At 39.1% G+C, this 20550-nt stretch overlaps 2 protein-coding genes across 4 annotated transcripts in view; one reads left to right on the top strand and one right to left on the bottom strand.

Moving 5' to 3' along the window:
* Nucleotides 1-20550, top strand: part of elp4 (elongator acetyltransferase complex subunit 4) — a 102741-nt gene that overhangs the window by 35316 nt on the left and 46875 nt on the right. Inside the window, exon 10 of one of the 3 annotated variants that reach the window (XM_014001877.1) lies at nucleotides 12900-14410. The exons of 1 other annotated variant lie outside the window; for it this stretch is intronic. In XM_014001877.1, coding sequence (XP_013857331.1) covers nucleotides 12900-13019 — 120 coding nt within the window. In that variant the 3' untranslated portion in view covers nucleotides 13020-14410. Of the gene's footprint in view, nucleotides 1-510; nucleotides 640-12899; nucleotides 14411-20550 lie in introns of those variants that run through there. One more of the 3 variants, XM_014001878.1, reaches the window with a different exon arrangement.
* The window catches only part of pax6b (paired box 6b), a gene marked incomplete at its 5' end in the record, with an annotated part of 14814 nt that continues 12086 nt past the window's right edge, over nucleotides 17823-20550 (bottom strand). The window contains 2 exon segments of the mRNA XM_014001870.1: nucleotides 17823-19576; nucleotides 20270-20411. Of these exon segments, the coding sequence (XP_013857324.1) occupies nucleotides 19491-19576; nucleotides 20270-20411 (228 nt within the window).

Genomic DNA, 20550 nt, shown 5'->3' on the forward strand with positions numbered 1-20550 from the left:
GTACCTCCCTTCCTTGAAATCACATCTGTCTTCTTTTTTTCTGCCACAAACCTTTTCTGCATCCTTTCCTTGCCTTCTCACTCCAGTAACATATTTTTGTCCCCTCTGTTGGCAGCCTCAATGGTTGTCAGATCTAAGTTGGGAGATTTTTTTTTTTTCAAATTTTACACCATCTGCCATATTTTTGCTAAACTTTTTTGAGGGGGTGGGAAAGATCTCTTTATTCTAGGTTTTTGGCCTTTAGACATGCCATTGCCTCCATTACCCTGAGCGGTCTGTCTTACATGCAAATATGTGTCGGCTGTAGAGTGATCACCGTTTTAGTCCACAGCACAGCTATCTCATGGCTGCGTGCATTAAAACAATTAAACTTTGCCCCTCCCCCGCCACAACAATCATTTGCGGATGTGTTGGGTGAAATTTAGCAAGAAATTATCATTTTCTGAATCACTTCACTCTGCTCGCTCCGTGTTTGTTTCATTCTTTCTCTTTCTCCGTTTTGTCTTTCAGCTCTTCAAAGGACTCGGAGCCCCCCGCATGTTCTTCTTTTCACTTCTTTTCTCCCTACTTCTTTTCTTCGTCGTTATCCAACAGCATTTTTTTGTGCGTGCAAATGCTTTCTGAACGGCATCCTTTCTTCCCTTTCAGGCTAGATGTCATTGTTGCTGCCTGTGGGCTGGGTGTATTTATTTAGGGGTAATTGGTGTGTGGATGAGTGAGGTAATGAGGTGCATCCACACTTGGCTGCTCCCCTCCCTGAGAGTCCTGAGACAGACGCAGCCTAGCTGGGCTCCGGCTTGAGAGGTACCACACTGCTGCCTCCTCAACACAAGCCAGAATGGCTCTTTCATACTCAGGTGGACAAACACAATCACTGGGGCTGATACCTCAATGAGGCGTCTGTGGTTTGAAGAGCCGTGTGTGTGCATATCCCTGTGTGTCTGTGTGCATGCGTTTGTGGGTGGAGAGTGAAAACAGTGCTTGGTTGTTTGCTAGTCTCTGTCTTGAGTCCTTGTTTGTCTTGCAGCTTGTGTTTGTAGAAGTGATTCTCCCTGTGTGTTGGGAAGTGTAAGTATATCGGGCTGAGTGGCTGTTCAAAGGAGCTCAAGGAGGACCTTTGGTTCTCATAGCCCCACAGCCCCCCATCAACCTCAGCCTGTTCCTGATGTCCTGCAGTTACCTAATGATGTCACTTATACCTCCCTTATCTGTCTGGTTTTGTGTGGCAGAACTATCTGATACTTCAACCTTTACATACCATTTGCTGCTTCATACCCTGTGTAATTCAATTGCACAGCTCTTAACTGCCGCCAGAGAAAAAAAAACCTCTCCCTCAGTCTTTCATCTCCCATATATCTAAGATCTTTTATTAAAGTTTTGGGCATTAAAATAACTTTGAATGAATGAATGAATTTATTTGGTCACATTAAAGAACACTCCACACAAAAACAAACAAAACTTTAACCCTATATGACCAAATAGGTAGAGGCAGAAGCCAATGGCTTGTTTGCCTCACCTTACAATTCATAATAGATTCCCCAAAACAAAATACACAAACACACACACACACATACTTCAACTACATCCTGGTTATATGCAAATCATTAATACAGTTTTTTTCTTTAGCAATATCAATATTATTGTCCGTACATGCAAAAAAAATGTAATATATTACCACCACCATCATCACAACTGACTACTATAAACCATAACTCATAATTAATTTACTTTTTAACTTCTTTTTGAAACTTAAAAGAGAGTCACTAAACTTAATTTTGTCATTTAAATTATTCCACAATTTAACACCCAATACTGAAACACATCTGTATTTGATATTTGTTCTTACTTTATGTGTTTCAAAAATAAAGAACCCCCTTAAATTATAATTATTTTCCCATAACTTAAAAAATCTTTGAATACCATCAGGAAGACTATTTATTCTTACTCGATATAGTAACTCCATTGTTCTTAAATATACTATATCACTAAATTTTAAAGCAGAAGACCTTAAGAATAGTGGGTTTGTGGAATCAAAAAACCCAGCATTATTTATTAATCTAATTACTCTTTACTTTAHTTTGCATCTTGGTCTTCAGCAAAGTCTACTGTTGGCCACTGTGTACTTTTTTTAGAATTCCTTTCTTTAAAAACAGGGACAATGCGCAAATAAAACATTAAAAAGATGCTTTGCACCAGATTTAGCTTGGACTAATTTCCATCTGTAGTCCCTGAACTACCTAACTACTAACAGCAGACTTTGAATGAGCCATTGGGAGTTTTAAACAGGAAACCTTGGATGCGTGTGTGGGTGCCCACAGGTGTTCAGCACATAATATGATGCATAGATTGTTTTGTTGTTATCAGGGTAATTGGTGTGGACCTGCCAGCCTTTGATAGACACACAATTACTGTATGTGATGCATAAGTGGACTCTTTTTGGGGCAGGATTTGGAGTTGCTAATGGTGCATTATTCAGCTTTTGGTCTGTCCCCAAAAGTGCCGGGGCCAAATCAAACACGCCGCTCCAGGGTAATTGAGGCCCACTCCGCACCCCCTGCGGTGAGCAAGGCAGAACTGTAATCCCCTGACAACTCTGACTTGGCCCCAATCTGGCAGGCCGCCCATTTCCCAGCAAAATGCCCAACTTGAAATCATGGAGAAAGAAGAAGCTGATAGCCACATTTAGACTGCTTTCCAATTTTATTCTTTTCATCTGAACAATGCTTTATATCCATTTCAGTTCTTCCCCTTTCTTTTTATTGTAAAGGATTCAAATGCACGCTAGTTATTGAGGTCCAACTAATACTTTTGCTCATTAGTCATCCTGGGTTTTGATCAAAGGTTTGTGATAAATCCTAACCACAGAAAAAAAATCCTGCTTTAAACTAAAAAAAAATCCTCTACAACTTGCTAAATGTCACCAAAAAAAGCTATGTGATTACGTTTGTAGGGTAAATTTTAAGTGCAATCTATTTTGGTTATTTTATGAGTTATACGTTTGTGAAACCAAAAAAGTCTTTATTCTGATTATCACTCCACTACTCATTCTACATACGCAATGTGCAGCACAGCACACTTTGCAGTAAATTTTGTTTTGACAAGTAGTTGAATTTGACTTCAAAACATTCAGATCTGAAACTGCAATGGTGAACAATTCTGATTCTTACTTTGACATCATAAATTGTTCTATTGTTCATTGTTTCAAAATAAATTGACTAACAGCAGTAGCAGCCAGAAATTACTCCCCCATCACTTCACGATGTGGTGACTTAAAATATTAAAGCTATTACAGCTTCTTGTTTGGCTCAGCATTTTTATAATTTACAGTATGTATATTTTTTAATCCACAAAGATGAAGTATTTAATAATTGTTAGGATATTTAAAAAAATCTATTCTAGACTTTGTTAATCCAACTCTAGTTTCAAAATACACTTTTCGAGTCTGTATTTTCCACCATTTGTAATTGATTGGTTTTTACCATTWTAGAAAACAAGTCCATGTCTGTGGCTCCAACCTTTTAGTATTAAATTTGGCAAAACATATAAGTGAAAGCTTATTTTTATGAATCTTGTTGGATGCAAGTCCTAATAAAACATGAAAATTTGAAAATTGTATTTACAATAAACCCTTTGATTTTATTCATTTTGTGTCCTATCTTCTGTACACGTTTTCCAATTGATACTCGTAAAAATTTAACATCAAATTTCTAGATATTGTTGACTATAATGTTAGACGAGTTCCTCATTAAACACTTTATTTTTTATTTCTTGTCATATATTTTAAGCCTACACATCATCAGTCCTCTAAAATGGGTCATTTGCAGTAGAGGTATACCATGCATTTAGCGCTGTCTTTCTGATTTTAACTTTAGCATGTATTCTCCCCAGGCCCTGGCTCACTGTTTTAATAGCTTTAGTAATGCTTCACAATTAACACTCACCCAGCATTCTGAGTAAGGTAATGGCTGGTGTGTTTCAGGCTAAATTAGAAAACACAAAACAAGAGTTCCCCCCATCAACCTCGATGCTTCGAAGACCTAAGGGTTATAAGGGAAATGGAAGGTGGTGAATTTTTTGACAGGGCGGTCGATGTGATGTCTCATTGCCTCTGACATCTTGAACACCCTAAAGGTGGCTTTGCCAGCAGTCTACCCAGGAAGCACCTCACCTAGCTGTGGCTAAATTTACACAACCACCTGCCCACAGGGAGGGTACTGGAGAGAAGAGCAGAGGTGGAGTGAGGGGAGTGGGGATAGAGGGGAAATGTGAGAGAGGGACAGAGTGCATTAGAGATGGATGTGTATTTATTTGCTAAAGAATCAGTGCATAATATATTTACATAGTGACTTTGAATGTTCTTTACTATTTGCATCTAGAATGTCAAACTTCGAATGTTTGACTTTTGCAAGGAAAGTTTAGCATGCACAGGTGTATTCTGCCTGTCACTGCAAGGCTTTTCCTGTCTGTGTTTGCTCTGTAATAGTATATGTTTGCATCATGATGTGCCCTCAGACGTTTACATTACTTATTTGTAAAATTTCAGCGCTCAACAATCCCCATACGTTTGCTAAAAGTTAATCAGTATCAATCCACACCCAGAGAGATATGTTTCTTGTTTCTAGTTTGTTTTAAAGTAGCTTGGGTTATTTTAACGCACCTGTGATGGACTTGCGACCTGTCCAGTGTGTACCCCGCCCCTCGCACAGTAACTGCTGAATATGGACACCAGTGACCCCCATGACCCTGAAAGGAGGAAGTAGGTATAGATAATGGATGGATGAGTATTTTAACACAATTTTCTATTTATTTAAATAATTTATGTAGCTGTTCCTGGCTGAGACAATAGTAACATGGAACGTTGTTTTTTCAGTATAAGATGTGTCTGTGATTTTCAGGTGAACTTAGCCTTATGAGCACTGCCTCCACATGGACAAACAGGTTAGTCACATGCAAAAGAGGGCCACTGACTAACAATAGGCTTGATTGGCTCTATYGTTCATAGAGGGTCATGTGCCCCATCACCTGACTTATTGGTTTGGATGCTTCGGCTGTGGTTATTTGGTGGTTTGTTATGCGTATGTAGTGAATGCAAGCGGGGCTTGACATCCCCTTGTTTTTGTCCCTCTTTCCCTCTTTGTGTTGGGTATTGCTGGGGCCCTGATTCACACCTTTTGCTCACAGGGTGCTGAGTCATACTTACAATAACAGCATTGTAGGAGGAGGACAACTGGACACAAAGGCCTCCACCTCTGTTTAATGTTGGACGGTTTTGCTTCACAATCAGATGCATCAGGACATTTTGAAATACTTGRAAGTTATTTCAGGATATTGTATAAATGCTGTTGTTTATGTTGATGCTCAGACTAAGTAGGTTTTAACCCACTTGTTACAGTAATTTCTTGTTACTATACAATAAGAAAATATAAGCTTTCAAAAACAATTTTTACATAATTGCCAGGATTTCTTGAATAGGCAAAGACTCTGGCCTCAACCATTAAGCAGAACATTCATCCTTTTTGTATATTTTCTCAAAGACTGCATATATTGAATTTCCCGAGACGGACAGTCCAATAGAATGGTAACAATTCTTAATGCTCCGTAATAGCAGAGTTCAGGCCGTTTGCCTGTGGGATGATATGACGTGAATGGCCTTAGAGGCTCTAGTCTGGTCTATGTGTGGCCCGGCTGGTCCAAGTCAGCAGTAATGACCGGCTTTGGCCAGCATGCCTGTTAATGTGAATGGGGTTACTCTGGGCAACACCTTTTCAGCTGAGTCCTATGAAGTCCCAAGTATGGTGGTCTTTGTGCACACAAGAGCTGTCCTCTCAGCGAAAGGGCTTCTTTTTTGTAAGGACTATCACTTGTGATGGATTACACCCACCCCCATTTATTCGTCTTTGCAGACTAATAGGCATGGGTGCACACAAGTATACATATGCCCTCACATAAATACACAACCACCATCATATCAGAACTACTACAAACTCAATCAAGATATTATACAATACATTGGCAGATATAAATACAGTTTGTCTCCTGATGGATTGATGACATCATCACACTTCAAAGATCTCAAAGGTCTCTCAACCATTCATCCAAAAAGTATTTTGATCTTGTTTTGAGGCTAATATATAAAGCAAGAGCAGAATGTGTTAGATTAATAATCTTGTTAACCTGTTTTTTTTTTCAAGAAATCAAACCGAGTGCAATTGTCTTATTACACTGGCAGATTATTGCACTTAATTTGAGAAGATGCAGACTATATTGGAGTATATTAAAACTTATTTTTAGATGGCTAATGTTTGCAGTTGATAATTAATCTTTTGGTCTTCTGTTACAAATTTACACATTTCTCCTCATTCCTTCAACATTTGTGGTTTTTTTCCTAATTGTGTGGTTTTAAGAAGACTAAAAGAGTCAAATGGCATTCTTTAATCCATCCAAAGCAGACCTAATCTATTTTGTTTTGTTTTGTTTTGGCAATAAACAATATGGTTTGCTTTGATAACTTTATTGTCATTGTACAGAGCACAATGAAATTACAGAATTGCTAAATTGTGTTTCATCTTGCATAAAATGTACAAAATAACTACACTAACAATAGGTAGAATTATGAAATAATATAAATGCAAGTTTTAACTTTATCATGGAGGAGTCATTTTATCTTGCATAACACATACTTTCATAGTTTTTTTTTTCTTCTTCTTGCTTTATTCACTGCTAGTGTCTTGCTAGCACTACAGACTTCCTCTGTGAGAGTCATTACTCCCACCCCTCCCAAGCGGTCATCCACTTACGCAGCCCGACACAATAACCTCCAGACGACCTTTCGCTTTGCCAAATGTTATGCCTGTAAACTGTGTGAACTCTATCACAAGACAAATGATGGGTGGAAAAATGGGACTTTCTGTAGAAGCTAAGGCTGGGTTTTGAAAAACCCTCCACATACAAGCCGACATTGTGCGGTCATGTTGTAAATACCTCTGTGTGGCATATGCATAAGAGAGAGGCAGTGTGTGTCTTTGTTTTCTACAAGAGTGTGTGCACTTGTAGGCTGAGTGCAACCCAGAAAAAAGACATAAATAATTCATGAAAAAAAGAAATTCTTGATAATGTTCTATTTTCTGACTGAAAGTTTGACAGAGCATTTCAACACGTTTTTTTAAGAAATATTGTACCTTTTGGAGCAACTTCATTTCAAGAAGCAATTCAGCAATTAACACAACATGATATCTTTATAATGCTTTTTAATGTGGAGTGAGATGTAACGTAACAGTCAGGGTACCTATTTTTTTGTTTGCTACTCTAACTTAAAACCCACCAGGCTTGAGGGGCATTAAAATTTCTGATTACTGCAAAAATATTATTAAATTGTTGGTGCCATTAATGTTTCATACTGTCAAAACATGCAATTTTTGCTTCCGTAGACAATAAGAAACATTGAAAGTTTTCATGGAGATAAGTTTTTAGATTAAGCCRCATTTTATAGTTGTTGTTTAGCTTCAAGTGTGATTTTTATTTTTTTTACATGGCATGCATCCAACATTGAAAAACCTGCTCTGAAGTGTCAGTGGTGTTCTAACTTGAGGGCATTTGTAACCGAGTCATAGTTTGGGGGGTAAAATGTGTGTTTGAGGGGTGGATGGCGCAAGAGGTCCCCCAGACATGCTGTCATAACCCGTGCAGCCTTGCTCTTTGCTATGGACCTATCTGTGGTGAAGGCAGCACTTAGATCTGTTTGTACTCGACGCCCTCTACCCTGYTCCCTTTCTCCCCAGGCACCATGTCACTCCAGGGGCAAACCAGTGCTCCCTGGCTGTGCCCATGTCCAAAACACCCAACTAACCAACCCCAGCAACCCCCAACCCCTTTCCTGTTACTATCCACTACCATAAGGGTTAATGTTCCTCCCACTCTGCAACGCCTACAGTCCATACTAACACTCCCCTCCAAAGAGAGACAAAACATAGCTGAAAAGAGACAAAATGGCCCCATGCTGCATTCCCTGTCAAAGCGCTTGATGGGCCCAAGCAGACGACCCCAAAGCCTTGTTTGGTTGACGATGATGATAACAAGTCAAGTTGTTGCATTACAGTGCAGTTACACTTTGGCCCTTGTTTGTCCGTTTGTTATTCAGAAACAACCCAGAGCTCGCCGATTTGCCTGTGTGTCATGTTTAGTAACGTGACGGATAATATCAAATGCTGCTTTTTATCAATCTTTGAAGCGTGAAGGGTAAGTGAGGAGCTTACCTATTCAAGTAGACGTGTCTACACATTCCATTAGGCATTAAAAAAAATTAAAATATAGTCAGCTAATCAATTTCCTGTTTGGACATGCTCGCTTATAATGAAATTCAGTCACTTATTAGTAGTCCCTTCCCTTTCTTTCTGTGTTTGGGAAAATAATTACTCTCAAAATGCTTGCTCATCCTTTTGCCTGCCTGCTGCCTACTCTGTCAGATTCATTAAGCTATGAGGCGGAAGAGATGAGGAGCCTGTGTCTGTATCTGTCTATTTGTCGGTCCGCCTGCCTATCTGTCTTCCTGCCGCTCAGATTATCCTGGATCAGGCAGCAGGTGAACTGGTGGGCAGGTGACCATCACTCAATTACCAAAAAGAAATTTGATAAGCAGTGGAATAGTTTCCCTTTTTTTTTTTTACCCCATTTGTTTTATGCTGCTACTTGCATTACATTTAGGTTGATACTAAAGTATTTTCAAATAACATTTGTGACATTTGGGCAGTGTGGAAAGAAAAAAAATGCTGTTTTTACATTTTGTGTACAGTTTTATTCTTTAATTACCTTGTACTAATTAGCTAAGTAAGTTAATATGCAATTAAAAAGTGGGGCTATAGGAAATAACAGTCAATCTACAAAAAACAAATTAATTAAATTAAGAAAGTAAAGAATTTTTGTGCTCTGAAAATCTGAAAGAACTTTCCTACTAAACGTCGTTCTGAGGGCAAGGCCAGGAGTCAGGTTTCACTCTTTGTTACCACAAAAAAGAGGAAAGGAAAGCTTCTTCTTTTCCTTTGTTCGATGCAGGTGGGTTAGAATTACTGCAAAGCAAAGTGATGGGATTTATGCTAAGGTGTTCTTGCAGTTTTTTTTTCTGGCAAAGTAGCGGAAGTATTCTCTGAAATTGCCAGCGTAAATGTGATGATAGCTTGTGTCTTAAATAGGGAAGCACATCACCTTATTATGTGGAGTTATAGGTGCTGAAGTTAATACTGGTTCCTATAGATTTAGGAAATGATTTCCCACACAATGCTGTGTAACTTTAGAGCTGTGAGGGATTATGGTACTATGGAGGTGATTTAGTTTGGTTTAGTGGCTCAACATRCAGGGAAGTCTGGGCAATAGGAAATATCTACCAGTGTTTAGCCATGAAGCATTCTGCTGCCATTTTGACCCTTAGCTGGTTGTAGAAATGGGGCTTGAAATAGAGGACATTGACCCGATGTCATGGTCAGACACATTAGTTTACAGTAGCTGCACTGCAGCTGTTCTGCTCTGGGAAACAGAACGGCAAAATCACTTTGCTTTTTTTGTTTGAAAAAAAATAAATTTTTGCCCAAATCCTTTACAACAAACATTCTTACTTCATCGTCACTTTTTCTTGTGTAACGTAAAACTAAATCAACTATCTGTCATTTCTGTTGACTTGACGAAGCTTCTAAAGTACTGACCAAAATGCAGAAATTATTGTTAAATTAATGTTGATCGTAAATATTATGTCACTTCCACAAGCACGCTTGATCAGCAGCCAATCTGATTGTAACAGTCAGGCCAGTCATCTTGTGTTTCAACAAGGTGTTGGGTTTCCCATAGTTCTTAGCTGTACAGTGACACGGGCCATTTCAAAGTGTGGCTAAAACTCTATAGAAGAAATGACTCGTTAAATTAGCACCTAATACTCCATTCATTAGCAAGCCGTTACCATCAATGGAATGCCTTTGATGTTGCTGCTTTGTGTGAGTGGCTCCCCTGYGAGCACCATTGGAAAAAATGACCCTGGATATTACACAATTACACTCTGCTGTAATTTTTATAACTAAAATATAAGGAAATGTAAAAAAATGATAGTTTGGCATCTTTTCTAACCCATAAACCACCAATGTCATATCCACATAGAAAGCAAAATGTGGAGCCCATAAACAATCAAACTTGATTGGTTGTTCTTAAGAGCCTGATCTTTTGGATGTTTATAAGCTGGAGGAAATTGTCCATTGTGGAGAGATATCGGTAACCCTCTTAGGCAAAGCTAGTCTGTGGGGCGGCCCTGAGGGCTCATTTGAAGTGCTTAGCACTCGTTTGGAGCTTTGTCGCCCCTCGCTCTGTTGCCAGCGTGGCCCAGGCCCCTCTGGCTGTGGAGCTGAGCTGAACCACAGACCCTTTACCCCCTGCTCGCCACCAAGGAGGAAACACTGACATCACAGCTCTGACACACACTCACACACACACATAATCACACAAACACTGTGGCACACATCCATTTTCACATTCCCCCACAACCCCCCAGCATCAATGTACCACGGCCAATGGTCGGTTTTCCCGCCGTCCACTCCCCTCCGACACCCTCCGTCACCCCACCACCCCTGTCTTATTTTTTTTTCTTTCTCCACCCTCTTGAAGGTTGCCAGGCAGCAGAGAAAGACTTCACACACACACACACCCCGCTTTGCCTCTGAGGGTTTTCCGGATGTCCTTGTTTACATCATGGGGTGTGCAGGTCGTAGGGAAGCCGACTCAGAGCCTGGCTGACCATGTTTTTCCAATTCCTGTGCTAAACTCCATTCATTCATTAACAAAACCAGTAGCCGAGGGAGCCTTACTAAAAAGATCTTTACTCTGATGTTTAATTCTGGTGTCGATTTTAAAACTGTGGTCTATGAGCTTTTTTATGGGATGATTCCTTTCAGCAAAGAGATGAAATGTGTTTATTTGATTGAAGGTTGACATGGAACAAGTATTCATGGCATTCATAAGTTATCGGCTTTACCATTGCCTGCCACTGATGGTTGTGATAGTTGTTGACTGGATACAAGGCTGTCTTTTYTCTCACTGTGTCAAACCGATCGATTAGTTTTGTCTGCTCCTCCCTCCAACTTTGATGTTGCCATTGATTGTTCTCATCTGCCCCTGAACTGAAAGGTTAGAAGAGCTGAGCTTCACTTCTGGATTGCTTTGACCTTCGCTCCGCACATGCTCAGTGGGTTCCCAAAGCGCAGAGCCAGAGACACGGCACAGCCAGGCTCATGGGTGCATGGCAGCCAGACAACGGTGTGATGTTGTTTTTCCCTTCTTTTTTTTAACTCACCCAGTGAGGATGATGTATATGTGATTGATTTTTTTTTCCACCTACCCTTCTCTCTGCCATGTTTCTGCTGCAGTGCACTAAGCAGGAGTGAGTCCAGGCTTGATCAATGCATTGTTTTTCTTTTTCAATCACACTTGAGTGAGCTGGAGACACGAAAGGTTACGCAGGTGAGGGTTGGCAGGGACGGAACTTGTGCAGAGCTTCTAGCATTTTGAGTGTATGAGTTTGCATGAATGTGTGCATGTATTGTATCGCTATGACTTAACCCTGATTTTCTTCCTCATTCTGGAAAATAATGACTTTACTTCAATTTTCCCTTTTTTTTCCTTTACTATCTTGAATTTATTTACAGATGTGTCCCAGCTGTCTTGCCTACCTGAAATAATTTTGAGAGCAGCTCAAAAATACATTCCCTTACTTTATCCATTAATCCATTCATTTACTGTATTTATTGTCAGCAGTTTCCTTTGAAACTTAAGTTTAGTAAGAACGAGAACACTTATGGAAGACATCTCCCTGAAATGTCAGCCTTAGCAGCAGGACCACAAGGCTTCACATCATACATGATCAGTGATAAAACAATGCTGAATAATGGGAGGAAATAATCTACCCCAAAGGGATGAAGAACATTATGTAGTCTTGAATTATCTCTTAGTAATGACGCTCTTAAACCCCTTACTCAAACATCTAGTCGTTTAGAAAAAGATAAGTATCTGTGGGAGTGGAAGAGCTCTCCTAAAGCTGGATGTCTGGAGGGGATGAGGATGTGGCGGGCAGGGGAAGGTTTAGAGGACTGGGTGGGAGTGCAGGCTTTGACCAGCAGGTTTCAGATGTCATGGCAGATTCTTTCAGGAGCAAATTACAGGGTTTAACCTCTCTTGTCCCCAGAATGGCTGTATTCTGATTTAACTTCCCTGACAGACACTCGAGCGACGTGCTACTCAACACCATTGTCGGAGGGCACACTTGACTCGGGAGATACTTCACCTCGTCTCACGCTCTCAAGTGCTCTTCAAGACTTTGTCCACAAATGTCCTTCAGAGGCCTTTCATGTTGGGTCCTGTGAAAGCAAAGCATTGTAGCCCTTCGAAAGCTTAATAGTTAGCATGTTGATGTAAGGGAGGTTTACATGAGTGGCTCTCATTAACCTCTTAGTATTATTGTGCATTGAGTCAGCTTTACAGGAAAGCTTTGCTGTGAAACGGCTAAAGTTTTGATTGCGATGACTGGGCTGAACACAATGATCTGTTGGGAAATAAAGCAGTCAACACCCGTGCAAACATCTATCTGTATTTCTCTTCTCATACACAGGTACTATACAGTATATCTGCCTTTTGAGGTGTAACAGGCCTCCAGCTCTCTGAAGCATTTAGCAGCAGGGTTTGCAGATTTACTCTGTGTTTCCAGTGTTAAGAAGAGTGCTGAAGCATCTAATGCAATTTCAACCCAACATGGCTCTCTGTGAATACGCACCACTGAAGTGAACGGTCTACTGTATACTGATCTACTGTAGTGCTCTCGTACCAGCCCACTAACGCTCTGCCTCCCTCTCCCTCCCCAACTCTGATTTCTGTAGCGATTGCATTTGCCTCCGGACTTGTCCGAGACGGTGAGTCGTGTGAGCAGGGGGGAGCTGGCAGGAGCCGCTTCAGCCTGCGGCTCCGGCGCATCCGGCACAAAACACCTGGACTTCTAAAGCCCTCGCACAGTCACCATGGGAAACAAACAAGTGGGAAGCCGCAGCCATTGTCCTCTTTGCCACAGCGACCAGGATGTTCTCTTGCCCACGTAATGTCAACTGGGATAACCCAGCCGGCCATTACCACCTGCCAACAAACTCAGCCAGGAGTGAAGATCTAAACATCCACAACCCCCTGCTTCTAACGGCTACATTCACACTTTCATTTCAAGCCCTTTTTCTACAAGTCCTAATGTTTTGTTTGTTTGTTTTTTACCTAAACACTTGATAATTCACATTGTTAGAAGAAGTGGTTTGTGCTTGTGTAATGGCCATTTTTAATGATTCTTAATCCACAACAAAGGACATCCATGTGGTGTTTCTAAATGCTTTGTGAATTCAAATGACTGCTTCTTAACTTGGTTCAAATCCAAGCATTTAAAATTGTTTAAATTCAGTTTGTTTGTTTTGTTTTTCTCCACCTTTAGGGATTTGAAAAGGAAGTGTAATCATTTAATATTTTTATTATTTTTACACAATATTTCCACCTTGGTAAACAATAAATAATTAATCTCGGGTTTACGTTTCAAAACAAGAAACATCTGCTGTGCTGTTTCACCTTTTGCATCGTTCTGCAAATGCAATTTATTTTTTAAGACGACTGAAAGACTCTCATGTGAAATGAATAAAAAAAGATAGCATGCAGAACTCTACTTGTGTTTGTGTCTCAGCTTTTACTTTCCTGCACTTACATCATTCTCTCGGAGAAGAAAACAAAGCGAGCGGGTTGTGAATGATGCCAGTGTAGTGTACCTGACTGGTTTTAGRTTTGTGTAGTCATGCCTTCACGCGACCCCAAGTTTGTGCAGGTGAGTGACGTGTGCGTTCGCTAAGCAGATCAAAACAGAAATGTGGGCAGAGGGCAGGAAAGCTGGATTTGGGCGCAGGCTTCACACCTCATCGGTCGTGTTTGCTGGATGAGCTGCTCTGCCATGACAAGCCCCAAAAAGAACAAATTAGGTCAAACGGTGACATGGGGTAACGCAGAAAGAGAGTCCACATGAAAAATTWAATGTTTCATTTTTGTTTTCCTCAGTCTGAGGCCGATGCCACATTGAATTGTTTTGCCGGTTGAAACTTGGCAGAATCTGTAATTGTTTCCAACATGTGTTTGGGAAAAAACAAGGAGTTACCTGACATTTTTGTTTGTTTGTTTGTTTGTTTGTTTTTACATACTTGGAGCACCTTTTTGTCAGGTTCATGAGCGCGATAATGACATGCACATGTCACTTACACAGGTGATCAAATGCCCAAAATAAAAACAGCTCTCTGGTTGTTGGTGTTGAAGTGTTGACATATGTAGGACTTTGAATATAGATTTAAACAGAATAAATTCATCTTGTCATGTTTTTGGGTTGCTTTACCAGCTGTTTTCTTGTTTGTTTGGCATTGTTCTGATTCATTTTTCACCTCAAAAACATTTAGTTGGACTTTATAACTTTTAAAGTCACAAATCATTTATTTTCCGATTTTTTTTTTTTATATATAAGTTTAGTTTTTTCCATAAAAACTGCTTTTGGCTGCTTGTTTGATTCATTTGAACAACTCTAAATGAAGCAAACCTCAATGAGGCCCAKTTTTAAAGTATTTATTAAATATTTAATTTTCATATAAATTTTACACTAATATATTCCAGCAATCAGAAGTCATTTTAACAAAGCTCTTCAGCATACCAAGAATTGTGATTTATTTCAAACGGTAGCGTTTGGATGGAACATTTAATGTGAATATTTCACTAGTATCAAACATTGCTTTCTTGTTCCTGTTTTAAAAGTTTGAAATAAAACTTTTTTTGTTTTATTTAGAGGCATATTAATTTTAGGACAAATTGTAACAAAAGCCGAAAATTTACTCTCTTAACTGTAGATTTCATGTTTTCACTTTTGTTGGTAGCTAATAMATTTTAATGAGCATTAGTTTAAAAATTTTTGAAAGCTTTTCACTGAAAAAAAAAATTTGTAAGTTGTACTTGAAAAAATCCTCTAACAAATTTGCACTAACGTTTGTTAAGTAAATTTAAATGGTACAAATCCACGTAATATTTACTTATTATCTAGTAAAAGTTGTTAAGAATATAGTTAAAGATTTGTGAATAAATCAGGTAAATTTTATTTAATTTGTTCAATTAAATCTTGTAACATATACTTGATCAAATTAAGTAAAATTTACCTGATTTATTCACAAATCTTTAACTATATTCTTAATAACTTTTACTAGATAATGATGAGTAAATATTACATGAGTTTGTACCATTTAAGTTTACTTAACCAACATTAGTGCAAATTGTTAGAGGATTTTTTCTTGTAAATCTTACAAGTTCCTTATAACAGTGCACATGCATCAAGCACAATATCGTAGCATGACACCTCACAGCCACAGAGAAAGGTGTAGTTCTTGTTGTAGTTCAAGACTTCACCACCAGGTGGCGATTTTGAAGAAACTTTATTGGATTCTTCTTCATGAACAACACAGACAAACTGAAACTCACAGGTCTTATTAATGACTAGGCCTACCACTCTCACTTATAATTACTTCTGCTTAATGGTTTAACACAAGTTAACAAATAATGAACACACAAATTAGAGTAACAACAGACTAATTGCTGAAAGAAAAATGTTAACCAATTCCCTAAAATGAATTAACAACAACAAACATGAATCCTACCCACAATCCTCCACTGCAGTCACATGACAAACAGCCAAACACAGCAGAATGCTACAATATGCGTTCCTTGTTCCCTGACAACTAAATATCACCTACAGTAAGCCATCAAACTATTGCACACCAACAAATKTATTCAAGCAAATGAAACCAGACAACTTGTGTTTTATTTYGACCATGTCTTGTCCTCTCCTTGAAAAGTGAAACAAGGGAATGAGGAGCAGCAGCCTTGTGCACATGCACCCTCAGTTTTAGCCCAGAAGAGTAGAAGTTACTTAATATATTCATGTTTATGTGCTGGCCATAAAAAGCACTTAAATATTACTGGTAAAATAATATTAGCATTTACTTTTTTTGTACAGTAATATTGATGTATAAAACCATGTATATTGTTTATTTAGTAAATTCTAGTAGTTTAGAAATGTTGATATTTATTTTTTTGTAAAAATTTAAAAGAACAGAAAATGTTACTACACCCCAAAATCCCTTTTTTTCAGTGCAGGAACTTAATAATGCTGCTTTTAACAATATCTTAGAARTCAAAGGGTTAAATACAGAGAACRTTATTAAACTTTAATTATCTGGCCTTGGCTTTTTGATGGATCCATATAGCACTCAGCATTTCAACAGTTTTGTAGTTGCCTGAAAAGCATTTTGRTCTCTGTTGTTTTTGTGACATTATTTTTTAATTTTTTAAGACAAAAAACTTATTATTATTAATAAGATAAAGGAAGAAATTAGTGATCATTGCTGATGTTGGCACATTTTGCCATTGCTGCTTTTTTGAAACACTCCTCAGYAAAAGTGAAACATGACAAAGATGAGAATGAGAACTGTGAATTCAGTTGTATAATTGAGTATTTGGCAGCAGCTACTTCTGTCCTATTGATCCTTAACCAAAGCCAAAGCAGTTTTCCAGCATCTGAGGTAGTTCTGTTATTTGGACGGCCTCCACACTGAAATACTGTTCAAGAAAATAGGCTGGCAGTCTTCAGTTTCATTRAACATCCATTAGAAAAGTTTAATCAGATAAATTTATGCTTAGATGTGTTACAGACTGGATAATAGGCAGCAGGTTTGAGTTTAGGTTTAAGTTAAAATCATTAAACCGATCTAAAAGCAGAAAAGTTCTAAAGAACTTTTCAACAAACTTGCCGACTCCAGTAAAAATTAAATTTAAACCATTTCATCCTGGTGATGTGTATTATTTAAGCTGCTAGTGATTGCAGTCCTTCTTGCATTTTGAATCTATTTCTCATTCTCTCTCTGTAATTATTAATGTTCCTCCCTCGGTCTGGAAACAGTCGTCTATTCTGCTCTGCCTCCTCTTTCTGCACTCCGAACACTGTTCCTCCATTTGGGTGATAAAGTGGATTAAATGAGTAGAGAAATTGCATTAACTCCCCCCGTCACCACCACCAACACCAAAAGAAAAATGAAACATTTTTTAAAGAATCGGATTAAGCGTTCCAACTTGTGATGGAGCTGTTAAATCTTGGGTGACGTGTAAATTCAAATAATCAATTTAGATAGACATTTGGGGTTGCCTGCTGTGTGAGTGCTACCTGACCTCACTCTCCTGGATGTTTTGCCCTTACAGAGACGGTCTTTCAGTGTCTACACAACCCCCTTTAAAACCTACACACACACACACACAGACACACGACCCCCCCTCCCCACCCCACCCTCCCCTGCTGAGGCAGCAAGTGAAGCAAAATAACTCACTCTGCCACACAATCGCTCCTCTGCCTCGCTCTGGGCACTGACTGCTTTATCCCACAACTTTTTTTTCTCTCAGCTCCCTCCTCCTCCTCCTCGTTGTTGCCTCTGTACATGTGTGGGTTTTTTTTTCATACTATCGTAACTCTACTAAAACAAGAGCCGGTGATGGTGAATTGCTTGACCTTTCTCATTGTGTGGTGGTGTTGTGTTGTGTGGTCTGTGTCGACTTGGTTCAGCCCCATACATCAGGAGAGGCTTGTTATTTCTGATGCCTCCTTTTGTGAAAATTGGAAATGTTAGATGTTGGGGGGAAAAAAATCTGCTTTAGTGGTTAAAACTGTAAACACAAACACATCAACCAGATGACAAAAAAAGGGGTCTTTCTTTAAGACACAATTTTACTGTACAAAATGTTTTATAGTTTTCACAAAATACATTTAAAAAGCTCCATTTTTAAATAAAATTAAATTGAAATATTTAAAGAGACAGCGTGTTTCATCTCAGAAGCAATGCTCAAATGTGAACCCGGGCATGTGTCCATGTTCTTTGCACACACTGGAATGAAAATGCAAAAAAAAAAAAAAAAAAAACTCAAAAAGAGCATGACAGATGATGCTAGAAAAACCCTCCCATGGTCTTTAATTATAAATAAGGACTGCGGGGTTCGACTGCAATCTTCCGAACTCGAAGCCAATGCAAYTGAACGAAACGTGCTTACAAAAATGTCGCATCACAAGACTAAAACTTTTCAAAAGAAACAAACAAAATAAAAACATTGTGTAGATGAAATACAAAGGCTTTGGTCTGTTTTACAATCAACAATGATTAAATCTGATATGTACTTGTAAACAACTGCCAAACACTTAAGTTTAAAACTCTGTCAAGCAATGTTTAATCATAATTATAGGAATTAAATATTTCTAGTTGCACATTTTTTTTGACCATAGGACACTATATTACAACTATACCTAGGAGACAAATTGTACCTGACCCTAAAGAAATGTATTTCATGATGCATGGAACATCTATAGAATATTCTTGGGGGGGATATAAATGAAATCAACTTTTATTGGAGAAATCTTTTCTGGAAGATTTCTAGGGAAGACAAGTACTTTACATTTTGACAGAAACAAACTGGATTATATCAAAGACGCCGGTCTACCATTTACAGACTACAGGTGTTCTTTTACACCTGTTTTCTTCTTGTAATGTTCCTGGTGGTAATCTATGGAGTCAATCCAACCTCAGAAGCACAAGGCGCATGTTGTGTTGCACCATCTTTGCACACTTGGAGCTGCTGATAGTGATCCGTGTCTTTAAAAAAAAAGCAAACACAGGCCCAATGTCAGGGGCCTAGATCGCAGCCTCAGGGTGGATCGAGTTTGAGTTTCTTCCTCTAAATATCCATTTGTAAGAAATAAGACCAATAAATAGTTTTCTTTTTTTTGTCACAGTAAGAGTCTTCCCTCCAACTTCTCATCGTTAATGATATGAAATAATGTCCAAAGACCATGCAAAGGCTGGTTGAAAGTCTCGATATAAGCAGATTAAAAGATAGTCATGGCAGAATCTCAGGTTCTCCTCTCGCAAACAAATGCAAAACCAACATGGTTTTCTAGCAGTCCATCTCTTGTTTTTTTTTTCTTATTTTTATATTAACATACAAATGGCCATTTACAAACACATCAGAGAAAAAAAGGAAACAATGACTGAAGTTGGAAATAGAAAAAAGAAACAGATAAGTTTTTGTTCCATAAAAATTTAACACCGGGCACTTTACAGAGGTCCTTTTTTTTCCTCCTGGCTTTTTCTCATTGGATTTTCTTCCAAAGTCCTTGCTTGAATGTGCCAACAGGGCCACATAACAGCACGCTGTCCCAGTGGAAAAACAAAAGTTCAGACGTCCCAAAGCTCTCCTAGAGTCTCTCTCTCTCTCTCGTCTGTGTCCTCATGTCTTCTCCGCTATCCTGTGCCGTGTATGTGTGAGGAGCACTGCTGGAGGGCGATGGTGGACCGGGCGCTTACAGGGTGAAGTAGCTCTTCTCTCTACTGTAGTCTTGACCAGTATTGAGACATATCAGGCTCGCTCCCTGGGACTTGGACAGGGACAGACACTCCAGGAGAGATGAGTCCTGCAGAGACCAAAAAAGAAAGAGATATAAGCTAAAACCAATCAAACAAAAGAAATACTCATTTCACCAGAAATCTGAATGAAATCAAAAGATGCTCTGTGCACAATCAGGACATTACTGTGCACTTGAAAGGCTTGTAAAATAAACGGACAAGCACGGGGCTGCAGGGAGTCACAATACTCTGCACACGGGGTGCAACGTAAAACTCGTGCATGCTCGATAAATTGAGGCCACAGCAATGGCATTTAAACAGAGAGCGTACAATAGCAAATGAATCAAATTAATTAGCAATTTAGCACAGAGGAAATGCGGTTATGCATGATTAACTCTTCATGACTATAACCRGTATATATGGCTCTCTGAAACAGCACCCTAATGGGGTGGAACTAAACTATGTGCTGGAGTCGTGGGGCTGACATGATGGCCTGGAGTGGCACTGAAATGAAGAGCTGTCCATGGCCCTGCAGAGAGAAAAGGATTTCAGATGGAGAAAGGGTTGACCCCTTTAGACATCTAACCAATGGGGTCTCTCAAATAGACAGGATGGAGAGGTAAAGTCACGGTAACAGGGGCGTGAATCAAAGATCCAGTACCTTCCCGTTATTACAGACGAGGCGGCAGATAATTCAGAGTGCACTGTTTGATTGCATTCGTTCCCAACAGATTTTGGTAAACAATGAACTTTCTGCCTACCTGTTGAGGTGGTACCAGAAGTGGTCATTGATTGGCTGTTCATATGTGCCTGCATATGAGGGGGCGTGTATGTTTCGTAGCTCCGCCCGTTCACAGGCGGACTGGTAGGCAGCATGCAGGAATAAGAGGAGGTCTGGCTGGGCTATATGGGGAAGAGAATGTTACATTAGCTTAGCCAACCATAGTTTGTTTTTTTTTTTTTAGTTTTAGTTTTTCATGTTTAAGTTACGTCTTTGGTACACCTTTAACTTTTTTTTTTTTTTTTCTTTTTTTTTTTTTTT

The sequence above is a fragment of the Austrofundulus limnaeus genome, unplaced genomic scaffold, assembly GCF_001266775.1.
Source record: "Austrofundulus limnaeus strain Quisiro unplaced genomic scaffold, Austrofundulus_limnaeus-1.0 Scaffold10, whole genome shotgun sequence".
NCBI lineage: Eukaryota > Metazoa > Chordata > Actinopteri > Cyprinodontiformes > Rivulidae > Austrofundulus > Austrofundulus limnaeus.